Source organism: Linepithema humile, chromosome 3 (assembly GCF_040581485.1).
Source record: "Linepithema humile isolate Giens D197 chromosome 3, Lhum_UNIL_v1.0, whole genome shotgun sequence".
NCBI classification, from domain to species: Eukaryota; Metazoa; Arthropoda; class Insecta; order Hymenoptera; family Formicidae; genus Linepithema; species Linepithema humile.
In genome coordinates, this window is record NC_090130.1 from 25,550,057 (window position 1) to 25,574,599 (window position 24,543).

The 24,543-nt window shown below is 36.6% G+C and overlaps 1 protein-coding gene across 5 annotated transcripts in view; it reads left to right on the plus strand.

Moving 5' to 3' along the window:
• The first annotated feature begins 315 nt into the window (after positions 1–315).
• The window catches only part of SERCA (ATPase sarcoplasmic/endoplasmic reticulum Ca2+ transporting SERCA), a 44,041-nt gene continuing 19,813 nt past the window's right edge, over positions 316–24,543 (plus strand). For 2 of the 5 annotated variants that reach the window (XM_067351180.1, XM_012371973.2), the window contains exons 1-3: positions 316–583; positions 9,282–9,473; positions 22,712–22,729. In XM_067351180.1, the coding sequence (XP_067207281.1) occupies positions 9,356–9,473; positions 22,712–22,729 (136 nt within the window). In that variant the 5' untranslated portion in view covers positions 316–583; positions 9,282–9,355. Of the gene's footprint in view, positions 584–4,243; positions 4,412–7,568; positions 8,282–9,281; positions 9,474–22,711; positions 22,730–24,543 lie in introns of those variants that run through there. The other 3 variants (XM_012372002.2, XM_012371982.2, XM_012371992.2) reach the window with 3 other exon arrangements.

The following is a 24,543-nucleotide window of genomic DNA, read 5'->3' on the forward strand; positions in this document are numbered from 1 at the left end:
CATGATTTTGTCTTTTAAGATTTTTTTTCGCATAAAGAACTATTCTTCTGGATAAATTGACATGTGCTCTCGATAGTCGAAATACATGGGATGCGGCGCTTGAATCCCTTGGTGTCTCTTCTCCTCCCTCGTTCTCTCCATCTCCTTCTCTCTTTTGGTTCTTCGAATTCGAAGGTTAAGCGCAAAAAAATCACGACGATATCCACGACGACGATCCCCGCCGGGGACCACTGGCTTCCGGCCAGATTTAAGTTTTCGTCGTCTCGCCACTAGGTAGCGATGTCTACGGACTATTTAAGTGAATTTCGCGGCCGCTCGACGCTTCGTTTTGTTCAGCAGCGCAGGCGTTGCCCCCTTTTGAATGTTTGTTTGTTTCGCTTCCCTTTGGCCGTCGCGAATCTCCTGCACGTTGTACAGGCCCCAGTCGGGAGCGGCGCGTCGACGAACGACGATGCGCACCGTGGAATAGCCGACAGGAGCAGTGGATCGAAAGAGAGACGACAGTGTGAAACGTTTACCGGGGGTGGTCCGCACCTCCCCCGTACAACACTTCTAAGTGAAAAAGTTGAAGACGGAAGCATTGGTAAGTCCACTTGCCGCGCAAGTTGTGGGGTGCATAGTGCTCTTCGTGTGACCGCGCGCAGTGACGAAGCCTCCGTTTCCGGAGTGGAGAACGCGGAGAGGAGGGAAACGCGAAGTGTAGTGACAGAAAAAAGGACTAGCCGTGAAAAAGTATATTATTGTCGTGATTAAGTAATGGATTTTCGTGAATCCTGATTCGAGTTCTCCTGATTCGAATGAGGGTTGAACTGCGCTGGAGATCGCTCTGCAGAGCTATAGAGCACTATAGTGTAATTCGACTGGCTGGCCAATTGCGAAATTCCGCGTGTTATTGGAACGTAATCGCAAAATTTAGAAATTTAGAAATTCGGAGATTCGGTAGTGATTGTTAATAGAAGATTATTTCTTTGTCGGTTTAGAGTGACTTGATTTTAAATAATTGGCCGGGCAAGCGATGTCTATAAAGCATTATAGTGTATCTACTCTATAGTGAAGTTCAACTCGCCGATTATTTGTGGCATTTCGTAATTTTGGGATGTTTTTTTACTGTGCAAAGTTCAAAAATTCGAAAATAATATGTTGTCAATAAGGCAACATTTTCGTCACTTTTGAGTGCAGGCTATAGTTTTTATATGGCTAATTGAGCACAAGAGCCACTCTAAAGCAACGGTCTTTATAATAGCATTCGCATTTCCTCTAGAAAGCTTTGAGAACATGAAAGTGTGAAAATATTTAATTATCGAGAGCAAGGATAATAATTTCCATGACAATTTTTTGCTCTCGAAATGCACTTAGTTAATTTGCTTCGTTTTTTTTTCGATCGAGGAAATTATGCTACGAGAATATTGATAGAGACTTTCAGTAGATAGTTTATAAATAATGTTGTACATTGCATTGTTATAATGCAAAAATAATAGAAAAAGTTGAATTAAAAAACACTCGTCATTATATAGATAAAAATTATTGGAAGATATTATTTATAGGAGACCAATTTTATTAGATAAAAGTTTTATGGAAAAAAAAGTTTAGATACTAAGTAATAATAATTAATGGGTAAAAATATTCGTACTATGTGATAAAGATTACATTGAAACGAGCGGATTAAACTTTCTGTCTTGTTGCATTAACATACGTAATGTTTTAGTATGTTTAGTTGCAATACGTTTAGGTACGCAGTATTGTGTAATAAATGCTTGCGAAGCAAAATCCGCGGATCAAAAGTGCGTTGTTGCGCGGAAAATAAAATATTTTGACGCGTCGTAATGTGCTCGGAAATTTCGCGCGTATGACAGCTCGGCGTGAAAGAAGCGCATTAAAAGAGCTAATAAAAAACGCTGTAAAATCACTGTCCCCGATCATGCGTGAAGCCGCATAAAATTTGCAGCTCTTCGTTAAAGTGATAGCAGTTGTCGCGACCTATAATAACTAGAGCCAAGAATTCATTTCGGTTTTTGTAGGTCACCGCTGCACTGGCGCGCGCGCGTTAAACAATTTTCGCGGACCGAGAAATTACCTCGACTCGACGTCACGTAATCTGTGCAATCCCAAACTATAATTAAACAGCGTTATAAAACACCGTCCGGTGAATTGTGCGCTGAAGGGAACGGCGTTTAATGAAAATCAATGTACGCGTTAATAGAAGGTAACGCAGTGACGCGAAGAAAATTTACAATGTGTTAAACTTATCACTGATCTTTGGCATTGATAAAGGCAGTTTTAACATTTTAAACCGAGCGACATTAAACATTTTAATATACGTTTTCATACAGCATACCTTTCTTTCTCATTCTCGAATCCTTGGAAAATTTCGGGTTGCTTGTCACAAGACGTTATTTTAGAAAATTTCAAAGGCATTCTGTTATCTTTGGCGATGAGTTCGAGGCAGAAATATATGACGGATGACTTAACGAAGGAACGCGTTAATGCGTGCACTGTCCGTAACGTTCGAAAATCGAAGCGTGCGTTTACACGCGCCCACGTATGACACACGTCACAATAGCATAACATGGTTACATCGATATTGCGCCACTGATATTAGAGGAAACTATCTGTCGAGGCGAGATGAATAGGTCAAATCAATAATACAATTAGTTTCCTAAAACAATCACTCTTAATTCGAGGAGAATTATGCCAAACGAATAAAATTTATTTAGATAAATCTGTGGCAAATTTTCGGATGCAATCCATCAAAATCTGCTTGTAATATATTTAATATGTGATTCAATTAACTATATCAGCGCATAATCAATCTCTAATTTAAGAAATTAATTCTTTAGAAACGTCCAAAATCGATTTGACATTAATATGATTAATCGCATCTCGGAAAGATCGTGAGCCGCATTTGCCTAATCAAAGCGTGTTCAATTAGCGGGATGAATTATTTAGAGCAACTCGGACAACGGCGTGCGCAACTTTTTACATAAACATGAGGGAATATCGGTTTTTCTCGAAGATGGACGGTCCAACGGAGCGGGATTACTTCATCTCGTATGCCTGTGTGCTGCTTCCGTCACGTATAAACGCGACCTCTACTTGTTTGGCAACAAGCGCACTGCGTTTCTTATCCTTTATGGCCCGTCCAACATGTTGCATCTCGTCTTCAAATAGATTTTACCGGTCTCTCAAATCATGACTATAAGTCTGCTCTTCTCGGCTATATTTTTTGCACTTTTTTGTGCTTGAAATGGATCGGACGTATGCCGATGTATTTCGGTGGAGGATTTAGTTAAAAAGAGCTCATTTCATAAAAGATCTTAATTAAATAAATTTATTTATCTGTCTTTTTCCGATGTTGTAAATTTTTTTTAAAAGATTTTAATTAGATAAGTAAGAGTATGTGCATTTTATTTAAGAGAGTTAATTTTACAGTTAATGTGATATCATTTTGTGTGTTTGCTTTATAAAGTAAAAATGTTTTATGCATTTCAATTTTAAAGTTTAATTCATGAATATTCCTAAGTTTTTGATCGATCTCAATAATTTAGTAACTTAATTAATAATTTTTAATAACTTAGAGAAGGTGTTTGCGCTACCTTAATTTTCGCTCAAATTTAGTAGCATTTGTAGAGACATGTTAAAAAATTGACTTACTCTCCCTAACTTACATAATTCGATAAAATCAACATAGTGACACATGACGCGTGACTCAGCAAGAAAAAAAAAACAGTTCAGCGACTATTTAATTCTCAGTTCATGAGATCGAAAAAATCAGGTTTTTTAAGAATTAGAACAAAAATTTTTAGAATCTGATTTTAACAAACTAGATCAGCGAGACCAAAATAGTAGCAAGATGCATATTTTATAATTAATTTCAAGGACTTTGCGGATGAAGAAATACAAAAATTGGACAGTTGCAGTTTCCTTAACTCGGATCTTACGCCGCAATTCGTAAAATTTATCTTACGGGCTGAGAATTAAGAAACCACCCCTTTAAGACCCCATCGTTCTCGACAGGACGCGTGGGGCGATGCGCGTATGAGATGGAGGAGAGGAGGAGGCGATGCCGGAGATTGGGAGAGCGGCTCCCGCGCGAGCTGATCTCTGCCAAAATAATTAGGAAGTCGTCGTCGAAGACGTGCTAAAAACGTCCGCTCGGGCGCGCGCGCGCGCGATTTGGCCGGCTAGTCGCGTCCCGGGCGCTCGAGCGAGCTGGTCTGTCCGGATAAGAGAGAGTCCTCGGGTGAGAGAACAGTCCGCAGCAGCGGAGCGTCGTGGTGGCCGCAGTACCGCGCGACCGGTCGCCGAGTCTGTGCCGTATCGCGCGGCGTGTCTGTCCACCGAGGCCGAACTGATGCGAGCGACTGCGCTCCGTCGAAAAAGGATACAGTCAGCCGCGTCAACATCCCAAAGGGTTAGTTCTGCCATTCGCGATTTCTCAATCCTCAACTACATGAGACTTTTTCCCCAAAAAAAAAAAATCAGGCGCTCGAATGGAAACTTTAGCTTTGAATTAAAATTTAAAACACGATGTCATAATCATAGTAGATCAATGAAAAGTTCTATCATTCTAGTCTAATTAACGGAAAATAATTTTGTAAAAAATTGCTAGAATCATATCATTATGACTTTTGTACTTCACACTTGACATCGGTAACAATGTAGTCACAGTAAAATGGCATTTAAAGTGGATTAATGTGGAAACTTTAAAATTGTATTTAACCCTTTCGTGACCAGCGAGACATATGTGTCCCACTAACTTTTCCATTTATTCTATCTTACTCAGAGTTCAACGGAACAAATGTTTTTTTACGTTTTTTGAAAACCGAAAGAGAAAGGGAAAAAGGGATAATAAGAAATACTTTCTCATTTAGCATTTATTTGAGTTTTAAAATACATTTTACGTAAAATTACATATAAAATACGCTCATTAATAAAAAGGAAAAATTGACAGACTTGTACTTTGCGATACTAGTTGAGGATTGAGTGTTATTCGTTCCGATTACGTTGTTTCGGATTTTTGTGCTAGCCTTGAATATGAATGAATATGAATGAAAAGATTCCATGGGAGTCATGCGTGACGTATGTAATTTACCATTTGTCAGCTTTTTCGCGAAATTATTTTCTCTGACCGCATTTTACCTCGACTTTTCTAGCTGGCGCAAAAAGTTGACATTTGATGATTACAAAGAACGTAATGTGAGAATTGGATACAACGTGTTTAATTACTTACTTGCCAATCTTTTCGGCGGGTTTTGTCTTTATTCCGAACATGTTATTTAAATTTATGAAGCAGCACAGGTGATTAACTCGCATCTAAAGACTGAGCGAGAAAATCTTATAGAAATTTTACATGTGGATATTAATTATTTCTCATTCTTTTAATAGAATCTATTTATCCTTCACTTCCGATTTTACAATGCATTCGAATCCTGAGAAGCGCAACAAGTTAATATTTGAAGAATTCCGCGGAAACGGAATATTGACAGAATTGTGTATAATTGACGTTAATATTGCCGATAGCTTCCTCATTTAAGAGAAATGGTATGGAAATTACAGTCACGATAATTAATTATCTTTTCTTTTTATCGATCGCGTTATTTAGGGTGACTTTTTCAGGTGATAGAAATAATTATATATCCAGCTATAAAAGGATAACGTAAGAATTATTACGTAAAAATATAACGTAAGAATTATAGATACGTATAATTATCTAAGGATTTGTTAACCATTTAGTGCATGTTGTAAGCTTAAATTTATCATCCTAATTACATTAGAAATTAACGTTCAATAAATATTACAGATGGCATAGATAAACGTTTAAACGTTTTATTTTAAGCTGCAGACCTCTAGAGCTTCGTAAAGTATGCAAAATGAAGAAAAAGATGTTCCACCATGTATTAACATTTAACATATACGGCTCAAATTATAAACCAGCCGAAAAAGAAATAGACATTCTTTTGGGCTTTCGCCCAAAGTCCAAAGACAAAAGTCCAAGGAATATGTAAAATACATCTAAACAATGTTTAAAATATCCAGCGGTTTTTAGACGCATTTTAGACATCTTTTGGCACGTCGCCAGCATGTTAGTGAGGATTTTCGAGCGCTTTTGATTCCAAACTGCTATCTCGAATTTGCAAGCAAACGTGGAAGGTTAATATTCAATGATTGTGAAGCGAGAGACTGTCATGAGAATATGTGTATTTAACGATTCGGCAGCGCGTGCTCGTATAAATGCCCCGTGGAAAATATAAATCTTCAAAGCAAAGGAATTTCACAAAGTGTCGAGAGTTTGCCACGAGAGCGATTTCGAGCTTACATAAGATCTGGCGAAACTCATCAGACAGAATTATTTTGTAAATTGCGTATGCTTAATTTTAGCTGCGAAAAGATGTAACTCGAATTAATTTTTGGCGTTGACGAGTGCTCGTTTTTGATAAAGTTTAATTATTTAACTCGAATAACAACTTTTATTCGTGCGATTCGTTCACGGTATTGTTCACTTTTGAACTTGACTTGAATTTTCGTATCAACCTTGAACGTGCATCCATTGAGCTTGTGAATAAAAGTTTGGAATTTTACATCGATCGGAAAGATGTACTTGTATTTCGGCTTTTCTATTGGACTTATTCTCTTGCACTTCTTTTAGCTTTCATTATAATTTTGGAATTCTGACATACATTATTACGAATGTAGCATTTATACAAATTCCTCAATGCCTCGTCGATATAAATAATAACTTTATCACGTGTATTGTTAGTGTTACACTAATCCATATGACAGACTGTTTACGTAGATTGAATTAATATTTTGTTCTGACAATGAAACGCGATAAACAATCTGTCTTCTCCGTTCCGTCAAAACCAGCTGAATGACGTCGCGCAGCGGCATGCGTAAGAGATTCGAAATAGATAAAAAGAGAAAAAACTGGTGGAAATTTATTTTGAGAAATTTTGCGCGCAAATAATCCCGAACGGAACGATCCCCGGCGCGTTATTTTCCGCTGCGGAAATTCGCTGAGGAATTAAAAGATCGAAGTAGTATCGAACTGGCTTCGGTCAACACTCTGAACAGTCGCGGCGACTTATTATCGCGACGTGTCGCGGTTACGTAAGGACAACACGCCGCGCGATCCGTCGACGGTTCCGCCGGGAGTCTTAAAATACGCGCCAAGGAAATAGCCTAGCAGAAGCCCGAAAATAGCCGTACACGTCACGCTCCGCTCGACCAATGGCGTTGCTCCACATGCTCGCTGTCCGCGAGACGCGCCGCGACGCGTGTCGGCGCAACGATGCCGTTACTCGGATGCACCGGAACGGCGCGCCGCTCTGCGAATGTCCCTTCCTCGAGGTGTCGCGAAAATTATCGCAAAGATTTTTAGCGCATGATCGATCGCCGATCAAATCGCCACAACCATAAATTCTTTAGAAAAATACAATTCATCGCGGTGCGCGACGGCGCAGTCGCTGTCGTCGCCGCGTGTCGCCAGGCGGCGCTGACGTTTGCGCGATGATTCGCCCGAATCACCATGCCAGTCTCGCGGAAGCGGAGGTCAGGTTAGCAGTAGTCGTGTTGGTTACATTGTCAGGAAAATGACGTGCGTCCCGTGCATCCGCGCCTCGTGATAATTCGCTCGTGTGACTCGCAGTAGGAACTCTCGCTTCGGCTCAATCCGCTCCTTACGTTCGTACGTCACGAGGGAGTCGAGGCGGAAACGCATACTCGTAAGACGTGATTGATTGTGTACTCTGTCGCACGGATAAGCACGCGAGCCACCGCCGCCACCGCCGTCATCATCATCGTCGCTACCGCTGCACGGCTAACCTAAATATTCGGCGGCCGTAACGTAATTTTCTCTCTTTCTCTGTCTCTCTTTCTCCCTCTGTCTCACTCTCCTCGTTTTTTCTCTCCTTCCCCCCCATCTTTTTCTTTTCCTCTCAGTCTCTCGATCTCCATCTCTCTCGCTCTCCGTGGACACGTCGTCATCGACGACAGCCGTGCCCGTCGCACGTCAACGCGACGCAACTCCCTCGCTTCGTGTGCTAACAACGCGAGCCGCGAGAATCCCGTAGCGAGGATATCCCGCAGCGGATTCGTGAGTGCATGTCGCGCGGACACGTCGCGCTTCGAACAGTGCGTCTGAATCGCGGTGGAGTGCGCGCCGCGCTTCTTCCGTCGTCCTCATCGCCGTCGGCTCATCACGCGGAACCACCGTTGCGTTTCGTAATTTCGCACGGAGGCGGAACACCGCGGGACAGTCCCCTGCGCCGCGACAACACCTTTGGTAGTTGAAGTTTACTTTATCTTTTTCTTTTTCTCTCTCTCGCTTCTTTCGCGTTCGCTGCCGATATCAAGAGACACGGTAGTGTCTCGCGCCAATTACACATTTACGTGGCGAGCGCCTAATGGATTCTCCAATAGTGAAGTTTTGCATTAATTTTCCGTTAAGACACGTGCAAGATTTTCCGTTGTATAATTTTACATCAAATTGTTCTGAATTATACTATCTTTTACCTAACTATATTGAGGCTGGAATATAATCTAGGAGATAATAAGGGCTGCTAAGGACTAAGGTTGAAAAATAAATTTAGACAAAAAAATTGTCTTGCTTTATCTTATCTAACGTATCTTATTTCTGTATCTTGTATTTTACTTATTTCTGTGAAGTGTGGGAATAAATATTTTATCATAAGAGAATATAAACATTTATAGTAAATTTTAATAAAAATAGTTAAACCTTTTAATATTCATATATATATATGTAACATAATATTTGAAGGCTAACCAGATAATTTATGACATAAATAATGTGATATAATTGATGATATAAATATTTATTTAATACAACAGTATAGTTCTAAAATACGGAATTAACTTTGGTCATTGATATATAACTGCTTACATTTGTATGTTTGACTTTCAGATCTTGTCACAATATAACAAAAATTGCAAATAAGTCATTACTGATAGATATATAAAAGGTGTATATATACATAAATAGTTAGAAATCATAGGAGAATTTCTCTATAGATATTCTTTACGGATAAAATTTCTTTTCTGGTCTCTTTTATCTGACTTAAAATACTGAAACAGTTTGGTCGATTTACAAAATTGTAGATCAACATCCTCAAGCAACCTTCAATATATACCATGCACTGAATGCAGCGTTTAGGATGTTAGTTTCTCTGGCAAACTTGATTGATTTATTTAATTTTCTGCTTTATTCAGTGCTAGCAAAAATGTAAAATATCTTTTTTAACGAATCATTTTTTATCTGGTTTCAGAAATTGTTAGTGTGAATGAACGTATACAATCACTGAGCGGATAACATTGGTGAAGTATCAACGAAGCAGTAACCATGGAGGACGGCCATTCTAAAACCGTGGAAGAGGTGGTAAATTACTTCGGTGTCGATTCTGAAAAAGGACTGTCTCCGGATCAAGTCAAGAGGAACCAGGAGAAGTATGGTCTCAACGGTAAGTAATCTTTTACACACTTTAATTTGGGCGTTTCTAATAGACTCGTGGATTTATTTATATATCTTATGTCACAACTGAAGGATCTGTTTGTGTCGAAAAGGCGCGCGCAAGTTCTCTTAATATCATACAAATTAATTTATAAAATATTTATGAAGCGCTCGTGGCATTTGATGTAAATTGATTTACAAAACAAATTTAGAGGAGTAAAACAAATCTCATATTCTTGTTGTTTATAAAACTCATTGACATGCAATACGAATGATCGCGCGAGGCCTATGCTTGGATTATCGCCGGTCGAAGATTAAATTTCAAGTCGAGTTTTCTTCCATTATATCTCAAATGATCTACTGTATTTTCATGGTTATTCAATAACTAATTTTTAGAGCAATATTCTGTTAAAACGTAGTTAAAATTAAAAATGCAAAGTTTCCGTAATTAATTATCGGTCGAATTTAATTTTTGACTCTCAATGAATTCGATTCTAGATTGATTCTTCGTTTAGAAAAATTATAAAAGACATTTTAATAGTCGCCGGATACCTTTTACGTAGATATCTACACGTTACGCGTAGCACACGTACTCGAAAGCGATATCGCGGCAGTCGCGGAAATATCGCGCGTTTACTCGCTACTGGGGTCGAGGAGCGCGGTAAAAGCGACTTTATCAGGCTACTACGTCGCCGTGTAGCCACGCGTGTGTGCTCGTCCCCACCATTGCACGGATTACCACCGCCAGTTACTTCCTCGTACACGTGTTCGAAGTCCGTAGTCTTCTCTCAATGATGACTACATATGTATCTATCGTTTGGTTGCGAATGTAGTACCGTTTTCTACATTTCACCTTTTAAGAGCTATATGTTTGAAGTCTTAATATGCTTCATTTATGTGGGCGTTTGAAATGAGAAGAGTGTATCCGTAATAGTAAAAAGTGTATTATTATCCGTAGAAAGAAAGTAAATGAGAGAATATTATTCATAATAAAAATTTAAAAAAATGCAAGATTTCCTTTACTGCTTGATTTTGTTTTACAAATTAATTTAATACTTCTAATTTAAATATTATATGTATTTCGTAATTGTTTTATGAATTATGTTAATTTATATAAAATATTATAAACAAATTTAGCTCATTATATCATAAATAATATCTAAAGCTTTGTTCCATCGAAACTTCAATGACAGACTCATCTATATTCTGCATTTCGCGAGATTGATTTAACCACCTGAATGCGGTTTTGCCACTTCCCATACATGGCTTCATTTCGAACTGCTTATGACGTGTATCTATCGTTGGTTACAATAATGTAATCAGGGACGTTTAAATTATCGACATTCCAGTTTCCGTCGCCGACAAACCGTTCGATTGAATCGCGTATATATGTTTCGGAAAACCGAATTGCGCTGACGTCAAGATTTAATCACACTTGAGATTTATAATAATAATTCTTCGAAATAGTCGGAACTTAACTCGATAATAGTGCTCGAGATTAACGAACACGTCAATAGCCCGTGACAAATATATTGCGATAAAGAAATTTGTATTTGTACTTTTAATCCTGTGATATCAATTCAATTTTTACTTTATTCTAACATTACAATTGGAATAACAATTAAAACCTTACATTGATAATATTTGCAAAATTGAATATGCAATAATAATTATGCAAGCGTAAAATTTGGCAATTATGAAACGCAGAATATATTCAATATTTAATAACACTTTTATTCTTTCTTCCTTTTTGCAAAAACACGTTATATAATTTGAAATTAAAATAATACAGTAAGAATTTTACCGATTTTACAAAATTCAAAAATATATCATTTTGTCTATGTAAAATCTCTATTTCAATAATTAGAACGAAGTTTTATACTCTTTTTTTTCGTGCATTACAGTATAAATCACGAATTACAATTATGTTCCAATTATGTTACAGTTCTTTAACTTTGTTTTTTAATTGTATTCATTATAGAGTATTTGATCAAATACTGCTCGATTTAAAAGTCAGGATTAAAGTAGGAAATACTACTACGCTCGAATTAAATAGTTCAACGAAATGGCGATGCACGTTATGTTTTTTTTTTTTTGTTTAACATGGCAACTTTTATCGACTTTAACGGCTGTGAAGTTAATCCTATCCGGCAATCACACGGTTCGAAGAGAAGCAGTGCGCACGTGTCTCGAACAGTTTATTTTTGCGTAACGGCCGCTAGTTAGCGCCCGTTGAAATAAAATACCGGACGTTCCTTCTCAGGAATCGAGTCTCGAAAGAATCCGGTAAATAATCGGCATGACTTATGAATATCTTACGTGATATGTTTATCCGTTCTGCAAAGATTTTTATGCAAAAGAGAAAAAGAAGTCTCTCCGGCAAAACCTGATTGCAAGAATGCAATTGAAAGAGCATATATTAATACGTGGAACGAAGCGAACTAAAAATGACACGCTGTTAATATTTCTGGATCTTGATATTTTTAAAAATTACTATCGAATGAACTGTGTCTACAATGAAACAGAAAAAGAAAATAAAAATAAAGGAATGAACAAAGTAAAAGAAAACAAAGCTGAATATTATTCAGTGATTTTAATTAATTTTAATATGGATGAAATGAGCAATTCAATTAGATTATTCGATCAAATTTCTTCCGTTGTCCTCGAAATATTTCGTTAGCAAACAAAATTTTTCTCACTTTAATATTTTCTGGCTTGTTTAGAAAAACCGAATTTTTGGAAATAATCGAAGAAAATTATTTTAAAACATTTTTTATTAAAGGAATTATTGAAAAATAAGATTTTCATCGATGGATGAATAAAATTTGTCAATATTTTTTATGTAACAAGTATACTAATTTGCGTTCATTATTGCAAAAGTGCGTTATTATGCTTGCGTCATATGGACTATTCCGGAATTTTTGAAGCTATTCGCATGTATATTCGCGATAAACATTACACGGGGATTATGGAGCTACAAAATAGGCTAGTGCGCGGCGAAGTATCGTCTTTCGTTTACGAAAATAAAATACAGCGAGCAACAAGTCCGTCGTCGAAGTCGAATCTTATAGTTAGACGTTATCTGGCGTGTTCCGCCGCTATTTTGACGCGCTCCTTCGTCACGCGCCCACCTTATCGCGCGGTACAATTGTTTTAAATAACATAGAGTGTTCCAGAATCACAGAATCACTCTTTTCCGCTATGAATTTTCTCACTTAAAATGTGACCAGGAATGCGATTTGTCGCAACTTTTTTAACTTTAAGTGTTTTAGCGAGCATTTGCTTCGAATGAAAAATTTACATTACGAACTATAAACTTTCAAGAACTCGAAGTTCAATCAACTCCTGTTGAAGTTCACATAAAATTAAAAAGTTACATTTTTTAGCTTTTTTTAGCTTTTTTAAAGTTTGTTTGTAACACAAAATAAAATCGATATCTCGATTTTTACATTCCAATGTGTGGAGCGTTAAAGCTCAGGCTCACAATGCGATAGTTGTTGATAGTTGATGGAAAACAGTTCCGAGATAGCATGCGCATATAGTGTATCCTCACAGGATAGGCTATAATTTCATCTTCGCGTGAGTATACGTTCTTATTACGGAGAAATCACTAGAATTAAACGGCGATGATTACTTATTGCGGCTAACGTTTTCATACATAGTAGTGGTAATTAATGCTTAACTGGTCAAACGGCCTTCGTTATCAACCGACAGTAAAGTTTACGTTCTCTTTCTGGTGGATTTAAGTTCTTCCTTATGTTGGTCATAATGAAAATGGCGCCAAATTAACGTAATTGTTATTCTATTGCTCAATTCTAGCAAACGACGCTATAAAGTTTTACGGGCGTGATCAATCGATCCCTTTAATACGATTGCACAATAATCATCACAAAATGTTTTGTGTAACATTGATATTGCAAGAAAAAAAAATTAAAACTTTATTGCATCTTTATGCGTAAAGTTAATCATATTAATTTATAAACACGCCGAATGTTAAATACACGCTCTTCAAGTCTCGGAGATTCGCTGGACGAGAGAAACCCGAGAGCGATACACGCAACGCGTAATACTTTGAGGTTCCAATCGATCCGGTAATGCGACCGTACCTCTGTTACAAGTTTGATGGATAGTATAATTCAATTGCACGTGGCCGAGCACGTTTTGCATCTGGCAGACTGCATTCAATCGCCTGGATGGTCGGCATTAATTGCGTCAAGAACAAAAAAAAAAAAAACGTAATCTCATCTAGGACAAACTCGATTCGCGAGCAAAGTTGGCCTCCTCCCTAATTCGGGATTTCGAAATGTCAATTTTGTACGCATAAAGTAGAGAATTTAAAAAATCCAAGCGTCAGATAATTTTTTTTATCAAACAAACGTCTTCTTGTTGTCGATTATTATATATTATATTAAATTAGCATAATTGTTGCGCGAATCAGGCAAGAAATCTCTTAAATTTCAGCATAACTTTTGGAATTAAAAAGTTACAAGGCTTTTAAGTCGCTTATTTTCCTTTCATTTGCAAGATAAAATTAGAAATCAATCGAAGAACATAATTGAGCATGTGTTTACATTGACGTCACGCGAAACGAGTTAGGATATCTGTCTCGATATAGTACTATTTTCTATGAAGAACTTTGTTGATTTTCATCGGATAAGTATAATAAACGTAAGTAAGCCTCGTAGACATTATGAAAAACGAGTATTGTTGCGTAACAGATTCGCCATCTAAATTGTGAATGCTATATTTATAGACGCTGCCTCTCCTATTTTCCGATAAATCATTCTTAGCACTCAGAATTTTCCGGCATTACATAATATTATCGTAATACATGTCGAAACAATAAATTATTTATTATATTTGTGGGTATACTTAATTAATATTTTTATATTTACGGAGAGTAAAAAAATTAATATGTTTTTAATGAGTTTTTGATGGAATTTTTTTAGTAAATTCTAAGCGTAGAAAAATTAAATATAATAGCAGATAAGGAAAGGAATCCCTCGTGGAAATTAAGGATATAATTGTTATCAAGTTGTCTATCAAAAGCGCTTATATGACGGAACTAATTACCATTTCAAGATAATTTTAGTGTAAATAGACTTAAATTTATGAATTATTAGAATTATGAGTAAGTTTGCTATTCTTTAAACAGCAGTTAAATTTTATGCTTTTTGATTGCTTATCTTTTTTTTCCCTTTTTTTTTAATTACATATTTTTATGGAAAATTTTATCTTTAGAAGCGTAGTTGTATTAGTAGTATAAATACATACGTTTATGAAGTCATTAAATTGATAGAGCACGTTATCTCAAGATTCTAATCGTCGGTTTATTTTTGCTTATATGTTAAAGTGCAGTTATCGATTGAATACACGTCAGGCTGAATTTATTTTGCCACAAGAAGAATCTACATTTGAATTTGAAATGGAATATTGGCACAAAAGTAATTATTATCTACATAAATACCAGACACGCGATTACAGAGCGATGAACATCTAAGATTCGAAACGATGACGTCAATAATTCGTATCGGATGGCGACTTGTATTTCGAAAAGCACAAACGGCGCCCGCGTCGATATGCGGGAAGATAAGCGATAATTCGGCGTGCCGTTATCGCTGAATGTACGTATATCGCGACGCTTCTGTTTGCCGCGTTCAAAGGTAAACAAATTCTAGGCGGTATCACAGCGATTTCTCTAACACTTTTATCAAGATATGGCCGAGGAGAATTTCTCGACGAATAATCGCGCGGTAGACCGCACGGTACGGCGATAAAATGTCGTCGCCCACATAAATTTGCATTACATCAGCGGACTCGGGAAGCTTTCCAGTTTCTTGAGACCAAGAACTCGACCGCTATGCAGTCGTACGCATCCTGTAAGAAATGTCAAAGGTGAATCGACGAGCAAAAATTTTCGATTCACATTAATTGTGTGCGTATCTTAAGATCTGACTTCTAAAACTCTAGTTTAGTTAATATTCAAAATATATATTAGTGATGTATTGTGATTCAAACATTTTTTTATTATTGTTTTGTAAATTATAAATAAAATGCATAAATCGCAAAATGCACATAAAATTATAAATAGGATTCTATTGAAAATTATAAATAGTCTAAAGTGGACTTAACGTAAGTTGCTACGTGTGCAAATTTTTAACTCGTTACTTTCAACTTTCGTGTCTCGACTGCTTACTGTCGATTTTCCATCCTTAGTATTCAAAGCACGATTTTCAGTTAATCACGTAGACACCGAAGCGCGCATTCGTCAAAATATAGATATTGAGCAATTGGTAGATTAATTTACTTTAAATATAAATGTGAAGTGATTAGATTATTCCGATAACACTAAACTGATATTGCAATGGAAATATTATTATTATAGAAACTGATGGCTAGTGGACAATCAATTATCAGGGATCAATAAGTTAAACATACCAATTATTTGTGTAAACATTAAGAAGTTTAATCATTGCATCGATTTGTAAAGATCAAAGTGTCTTTTATTATAACATGATGAACTAAATACTCGCGATTGATAATTTTTCAACTTAAATTTGTCTCATACGCAAATATTTTGTTCACACGTATCTAATGGATTTAAATTTCGTGAGAACGCTCGCAATGACGTTGAGATCTGTGACGAAAGAGTTTGTTCGCAGCATGCGGTTTTTTATCTTTTTAGGTCAAGGATTAATCACTGATTCTGCAATAACGTGTGTGCTAACTAAAAGGAGAAATTGAAACAATTGCAGAAAAGTAATTAAAAGTTCGCACACAGATACCTATATATTTGAAAATGTTGCTATGTTTTGGCAAACTGAACAGCAATAAGTTTCTCAGTATCGAGGCTTTATTAAAAGAAAAGTTTTAATGAATACAAGATAGGTAAAGAATTTTTTTGCAAAGAGGTTTCTAAAAAGAAAAGCTATTATAATAATAAAGTAAAAAGGAGATAAACAAATAAATACAGTTTAATTAATAATTTTATATACTTTTGAAATAAACTTTTTCAAAAACTTCTCGGATTAAGATTTTTTTAGATTAAAACTTTAGATGAAAATTGTTTAGATTAAAATTTTCAGATTAAAGCTTTATAAAAATTTAAAAAATTTTGTAATATAGGTGATCGTAGCAGCCTATTACGATAATAAATAGTGAAAAAAACTAGAGTAGTAAATAGTGCGCTGTGGTCAGACTAAAATAAAAACTCGGCGCTCAGAAGCTATATCCTATTTAGCTATGATTCGATTGGCGACAAAAATATCCAGCATGCACTCGCTTTTACACCGCGTTAATTGTATTTCTCAATATCTTTCGGGCTCTGTGTTACGACGCATCGCGTTCTGCGAATCGCGCACGAGAGACACCTGACGTGGACAACTTTCAGCGTAAGCAACCACGTCAGAGCAAACGTCGTTGGCCGATTTATTATTAATGCGTCGACTGTGAGGAGACGTTTTCACTGGCGCCTTCTTTTGTTTCGCACAATCATGCGACCGCATGCAAAAATCAAAGTGTTCTGTGACGCGAATATACAAAATAACACCACATTTTTTCAAGTTATTGCGAGCACAATTTTGAATAATTTTTTCTCTCTGGTCTCATTTTCAAAATATAATTTTTTTTTAATGTGAATTATTACATAAGCTATTACATAAGATTTTAATTCAAATCGTGACTCTAGCAATTCGCAATTCATATTATTGCGCGAATATATTAAAGTTTCATCGAAAGCTATAAAAGATGAAATGACATAATTCGGCTTAAGAGTCAATTTTAGATCGCATAATGAATCGCGTGCGTTACTCGAGCTACGTAAATAGCAGCAACAAGCAGGCGGCTGCAAAAATCGCTCGGCGCTTAATAAATCGCTTAATAAATCGCACATGTGTGGTGAAATTGCATTAAGAGTTGACGCGGCTTGAGTGAGGTTAATTCATTTTAAGGTCGCTCTTCAAAGTCGGCAGCATGCCGTGATATTTAGCGCGCTTGGGCGCATTGTATTCCGCTTCGATATCGCTTCACGCGATTATCCATTTAATTAATTTATTCGATCGGTGTTCGGTTTCTTTTCAATTTGAACGTTAAATCCGCTAATATTCCTCGACCCCGCACTTTCTTCCTTACGTCATTCGCTCTCGATAGCGATTTTCCGCGTCGCGTGATACGCATTGTTATTGGAGCGCAAGGAAAGTCGTAATGGGACTTCCTTGAACTCGTGATTCAATTATAGAATACGGCTAATTAACCTTTAAACCTTAAAACTGCCGGAATGCCAAATTTCTGAAAGCCGTGTCGCGAAATGATGTCATTACGTTACGTTGATTAAAGCGTAGAATTTTATTTGGATTAAAATAAATAATTTTTATGAAGAAGTAAATGTTGTCGCATCGTGGAAATAATTCAATGTGTAACGTTGGTTAAAATAACGAATTTTTATTAAAATATAATTTTAAATGGATGTTTAATCGGATTTTAATTTTAAAATATATGACGCGATGATTTTGAAGCAATGCAGAAAATTGTGAGAGTTTTATAAAAAAGCTAAAAAGCTTAATATAGAATACAACGTGTTTTTGATTCGCAGCTGTATAAATAAATCCTTGTACAGCTTGCGAAGGAAAATGCATAAAGATATACGCACAGCTTATCTTGCAAGCATAACTGTCAGAAAGAAAAGTTGCAGAATCGTTGCAAATAGACGCGAATGGATGAATGTACAATTACGTTCGGCCAAGGATATGTGTAGACGCGTCTTCGGTAACGAGGCTCCGACGAGAACTTCCAGCGGAAACTCGCATAAGCGCCAACAAAGTTTACTGCAGTCTCGTTGAGCCAAGTAATGTGACTAATCGATATTAGGAAATTGTCATTCTTATATTTCTAATCGATATTAGGAAATTGCCATTCTTATATTTCTAATCGATATTAGGAAATTGCTATTCTTATATTTCTAACATCGCATATAGTTTAGTCTTTCAAAAATACAAAGTTAAACACTGAATCCAGTAAAAACATTTATCATTATGTTCGTTTTAAAATGGTTTTAAGCCTGATTTTTTTAACTTATTTGTATAACTTTTGAAACGGAAGAAAAATGTTTTAAACATTTTTGAGATAGAAAAAATATATTTTTTATTATTTAGAATATGGATAGCGTTTTGATTTTAATTAGTAGATTTCATACGTCGATTTCAAAGTACGTACACATTTATCTTCGAAGTTTTGCTTCTGAAACGGCAGCTGTACGAATCAGAAATAATTATGCGAAACTCAAGAAGTTTGCTTTTTTTTTAATATTAAGGACCTATCCTAGCTCATTTACATAATACTATATGCATATCATTTTAAATACATTTCTATTTTCATAAGTACATAACACTGATTTTTTAAGAAGAATTATACATCATAAATTTTATGATACTAAAATAATGAAATAGAATAATTAAATACGATTTACTTGATTTCAATATATTGAACTTTTTTTTTATTTATATTCAGAATTTTGAAAGTATTGTGAAGTGAATTTCGCGATATGTTGCGATTAAAAATATCTGAGTGAAAAGCAATCGAGAATTTTTTTCGCGTAACATAAGTGGTCGATCGAGTATACTCAAACAATATTGTTTTATCTTCTCTACACTCGAGTACTGCTGTGTGATATACAAATAAGCGCTCGATACATATATGTGTTAATATCACTCGCTCATCTATTCGCGCTGCTGACGTTTTTGTCTATCGCAGGCGCGGTTGTAGATTAGTTTTTGCGGATGGCCTTAAGCGTGGAAATGCATCGGGCACATATCGCGAAATTTATCTTCCATCCGTGTTGAACTTACATTTATCAACTGCATTATTCCTGATATTAAGTTCCAAAACGTCATGTTGTCATAAGGTTAACAGATGAGGCGAGTGGAAGGAGAAAGGAACTTACACATTTTTACGACAGCATTATTTATTTATTGTTATTTCCAGCCGCAAAGTGCAAGTCACATTTTTCCGTCTTTTACCTCCATCCCTCTTGACATTTCCCTCTCGCATTTCTTCTTACATGTATATTTTCTTTAGTCCCTCGAATAGTATTCAGTAGAAGAGAACGTAAACGCGCGCTTGTTCCTTCTCATACTTGTTCACGACCGTAATAATTCGTAGTATTTTTGGTTAAAATAGAGCGTGCTGACTAACGTCGAATTCACGTATAAATCTTGACGCCGCCACATCGTTCATTCGTTTTTATTTGGAATTTCAGAATTTAACGTTGTACGAGATTCGCGTAAAAAGTATTAAAATGTATAGAATTGCGCAGATATATTCCGCTGGAAACAAAGCGGTGTAATATTCACATTACATTTCGTATAAATATCGTTCATTGCCGCGCTAAATCACGCGTGTTTGTCCCGGCAGGCTATTGTCGAAATTTTCAAGTTCGCCGAAACTCGGGAACCCGGAACTTATTTGCCATCTCGTAACCCGGCCGGACGCGTAAGTTCGCGGGCTAAAATTAGAGCACGTGGCACACACAGAGCCAGTGGCGCGTGTCGTTCAATGCACGACCGGAGACGGATTTGTTTGTCGCACGTATCTATCGGCTTTGTGCGGCCGTTCGCTGTCGCGTGATAAATTCGTAGCCGTGACGCTCTCGCACGGCGCGGGAAAACTCTCAGCTTTTTCCACACTTTTTCCCGCCTGTCCTCGATCGTGCCCGACGTGCCGCATTTGCTTCCGTCCCGGCGTGATGCCGCCTCCCGTAAACTAACTCTCGTATTTGTAGTGTGCGTAAAAGCGCGATCGATGCCACTCGCATGACACCTAGGCAGTGCTTACGATGCTCCGGCGCTATCGGGCATCGATACACCTTTCTTACAATATTGAATATTCATTGCATTAGTCTCTCGTTACCTTTGATCTTACACAGGCGATAACTGAAAGACTATTCTATATGGAAATTTCGACGTTGTAACATTGATAATGTCGTGGCACTAAAATAGCTTTGTGTTAAGGTGCATTGCATAAGAAAGACGATTTATTCTTCATCGGAGTAAAAGATGTCGCAATTAATTTTGTTACAATTGATAATTTGAACATTTTGTAGTTGAATATCTTTTGTTATTAATTTTATGATGTATTTTAAAATAAGAGTTTGTAATCTTTTAATAAGGAAATTAACATACTTAAATAATACATATAATACATAATGCAAGGAGAAAACAAGAATTATGCATAAGCGTGTTTGCAATATGTGTAACGTAAGGAAATATAATCCCTCCCGACATGCATTTCCAACAGAAAATTACAATGTCGGAAAAGTTTCAACTTGCGAGTCGTATAAAGGATTAAAATTAACGTCGTCAATTAATGATAACAATGCCACTGTACACAGGCGTAGATTTTCTTCTCTGATATCGAATATGTTATTAATACTATTTTTTATACAGGTATACATTAATATCAGCTCTGAATACTAATTGCAATGTACCAATTACAAATCTCGATACCGCTCTTAACTGTAACGCTTGGGCGCGAATTAACGAGTTTGCGGCGGCGTGCAAATCGATGTGAAATTGACGGTATTATTCGCGCGACAAACGCTTTCACGCCTGCCTTTGTGCAACTTGGAGAATTACACGCAGCCTTTCAGATGTGGTGGTTCGATGTGCGTTTCACGGGAAGCGCGACGTGTCCTCTCTGTTGAACACGTCAATCGCGCGACGGCCATTGAAGGAAAATCTATGCGGATCCAGTATACGAATCAATGACTCCCACGTGTCTCTGTTTTTCTTCACGTGTCACCACATGTATCACGAACGGGTCGCTCGCGTCGATAGACAGGTGCTTTTCCACGGCGAATGATATTCTCCGACGTCCGTCCTCAATCCTTTAACAAAACGTTAATTGTCACATTTGCTTTTCATCCTGGCGCTACGCCAGGATAGAATTACAATCCGCGATTATAAATACTAAAATATTTATATTTAATATAATAGAGAATATGCAATTCAAAATATAAGAATTGTTGTGGAAATAAATGATGTTTGATGTTAAAGAGTAAAGTTTATTTACTCTGCATTGAGAAATTCGAAGCTGATAAGGGATACGTTGACCCTGTCACACCTTGATATACGTACGATAACAACACTCGATCGTGTTTTCATCGTGTTTTCTTAGGCAACGTAAAGCTCATCTTACGAGAGATTGTGAGTTTTCTCGATGCGTAAATATTTATGCGGTGGTTCTATTAGAACTCCAGAAATACAGCAACGTCCTACACGCGTATCTACACACCCAATTTCGAGGCATTAATGAACGCTCGAGAGAGTAATCGACCTCGTGAAACCAGATCCAAGATTTTCCAGTTTAAAGCAAAAATACACGTCTGACCTTTCGAATTGTCGTTACAACGATTGATTTTAGTATTATATTTAGGTATATGATATTATTTGAAACTTTATAGTACTACAATCTTTTTATAAGATAAAAGTTTCTCAATATTTCTCAATATTTACATAATATATATTTTCTGAAATGCATTTGACAAAATTTAACGTGCATGTAATTTATGATTTTACGTTTTGAAAATAACTCGCGAAATTCGATATTGTATTTTCATATTGATATTGAAAGGACTCGTATTAATGTGTGCAAAGTTGTAACCAAAATTCAGTAATATGAAATTTCCATAAGACTCCGATCCCTCTCGTATTACAGCGATTCATACTGTCCACTATAAATCTTCCGAAGATTTAACGCTTCACCGACTGTCAACTGCACGTTTCGCTTAGCCAGAATACACCCATTTCGCACGCTAGATTCGTTTTCGCGGTTTCCTCCAATTTGCCCGCGTCATGAAAATTATGGGATTCTCGAGTTCTCGGCATCTCTGTGTAATTTGAAGTAGGACATCTTAAAGCGGATCCTTCAGAGCACTTCAGAAATGCATAAATACTTCTCCACATACGCGTATTTGTAAAGCAATTATCGTTCAGCTTTAAACGCCCCAACAAATTTTTCAAAATATTTTTTAGATACTTATTTACATGCAATACCAATTATAAGGTTGTTTTAAAAAGGCGTTTGTTAAATTAATTAATTTAAAAAAAAAACCTGTGAGTAAAAATGTCTTTTAACAAACGTCAACAGCTCGATCAATATTACGTTTATTTATTAGTTTCACGAACATATATTTTCTTTTATTTCATCACTCGAAGTGAACATGTTTTAATGTTTTTGTTCTCTTTTGTGTTGCAGAATTGCCAGCTGAGGAGGGTGAGTACCGACGACTATCGTCTTCGTGTCATAGCGTAGAGAGCAGGTAAGGTCTTGCGACAAATTGGCATACGAATTAATAATAATACGAAGTCATATAAATCGAGAAATTTTGTTTACATACAACTCACTTTTGTATGTGTATTGAACTATCGATACGTACACAGAGCTTTGTGTAAATTCCGAAATATCCGAAATTCTCGACGTCGAACGTCAATCGTTCGCGGGGGAGTGCGGAGATTAGACGCCATGTGAACGCGCTTGCTATCAAAGTAGGCCAAGTCTGCCTGTTCCTGGAGCCACATAAGCTCCGTGAATTAGCGTTGCACGCGCTGCGATGTGTGCACTAGTGAATGTGCTCATGTAAGTGTCGATCTGATCTACTGCTCGCAGGAAGGCAAGAGCGTCAGAATTATCTTCGTAGCTTCAAAGGCCCCTGATAACGAAATTAATTAGGAATTCCATAGCACTAACCAAACAGAATGAGAAAGTAAAAAGCGAATTCACAGAAAGAACTTATTAACTTTTTTTAATTAAAAATATAGAGTACAAAAAGTATAAAAAAGTTAAGTATATCAAAATTTTTTATTTTCAACACTTTTCACACTCAATAATTCCGAGTGCAGATCTTTCAAGTCGCATTTTCAATTTACCTCTTCATTTCTTCGTTAAATATTTATTTCTAACTTTTTTTTCTTTTCTTACCAAAAGTCTTTAATCAGTTCTAAAGTGATTAAACGAACGGATAACGGCAAGGAATATATTTGTTCCAAATTTTTGCGTGTGACATTATGATCTGACAGAAATAACTAAGTGTGACACTTCTAGCATTGTTCACGATGGATGGGTTATCTAAGATTCAGGTGCCACTTGTCCCATTTGTCCATATTCAAAGACGCCACTGTGTAGCGCCGTACGTCGCCTTCGACTCGGCCGTAATTGCATCGGCATTGCACTCGGTGCACTCGACCCGCGCGGAGGCCCGCGCGCTATCTTTCCGCCGCCGACCTTCGGCGATGGATCGACCCGCTGTAGTTACGGCTCTCGCCATTCGCTCGGCGTTATTATTGCTCGTGACGTGGAACTACCTTGTAGCTGGAACAAAAAAAAAAATCGAGCAACGATACGAATTCGTGAATGATCTCTTTTTTGAGTAATAGATTCTTCGTATTTGGTTTGGTTAATTTTTTTGAAATACATTTTTAATCTTTACATTCCGAAAGGGGAAGCTCACGGTACATTTTCTTTTAATGTACATTAAATTGCACTGCATGTACAATGCGTACGCAACATTGCGTGTACCATTAAAGTCAAATATTAAATTTCTAATTATTTAAATCTGTTAATATTTATATTTTGTATAGTGGGAAAAAATTAATTTATATTGCATCAGAGTTTACGCAATCTGAGAGTTAACGTTGTTGAATCGATTACAAACTTGTTGAACGTATAATTACTATAATATTCGCATTTATATTATACAGCGTATTATACAACCAGTTCGCATCGCCTAACTTGATAATTACATGAAAATTGAAGTGACTCCATTGTGCGTTATTAAGACGCATTAATTAGTTATTTATTTTGACGATCGGTGAATCAGCCTTTTTTTCGACAATAAATATTTTCACCTTTATCTGAGATAAATGGATAAGATACGCTATGGCGTCACTGAATTAATATCGCTTGAACGCAATAATATCCAACGTGAATTTTTCATCTACTTCTCTTAATACTGCAAATTAAAGTTCTATAATATGATTTTTTCGCGAAACTGGAACAAACGTAATTTTCTTCATCATCAGCGGATGAAG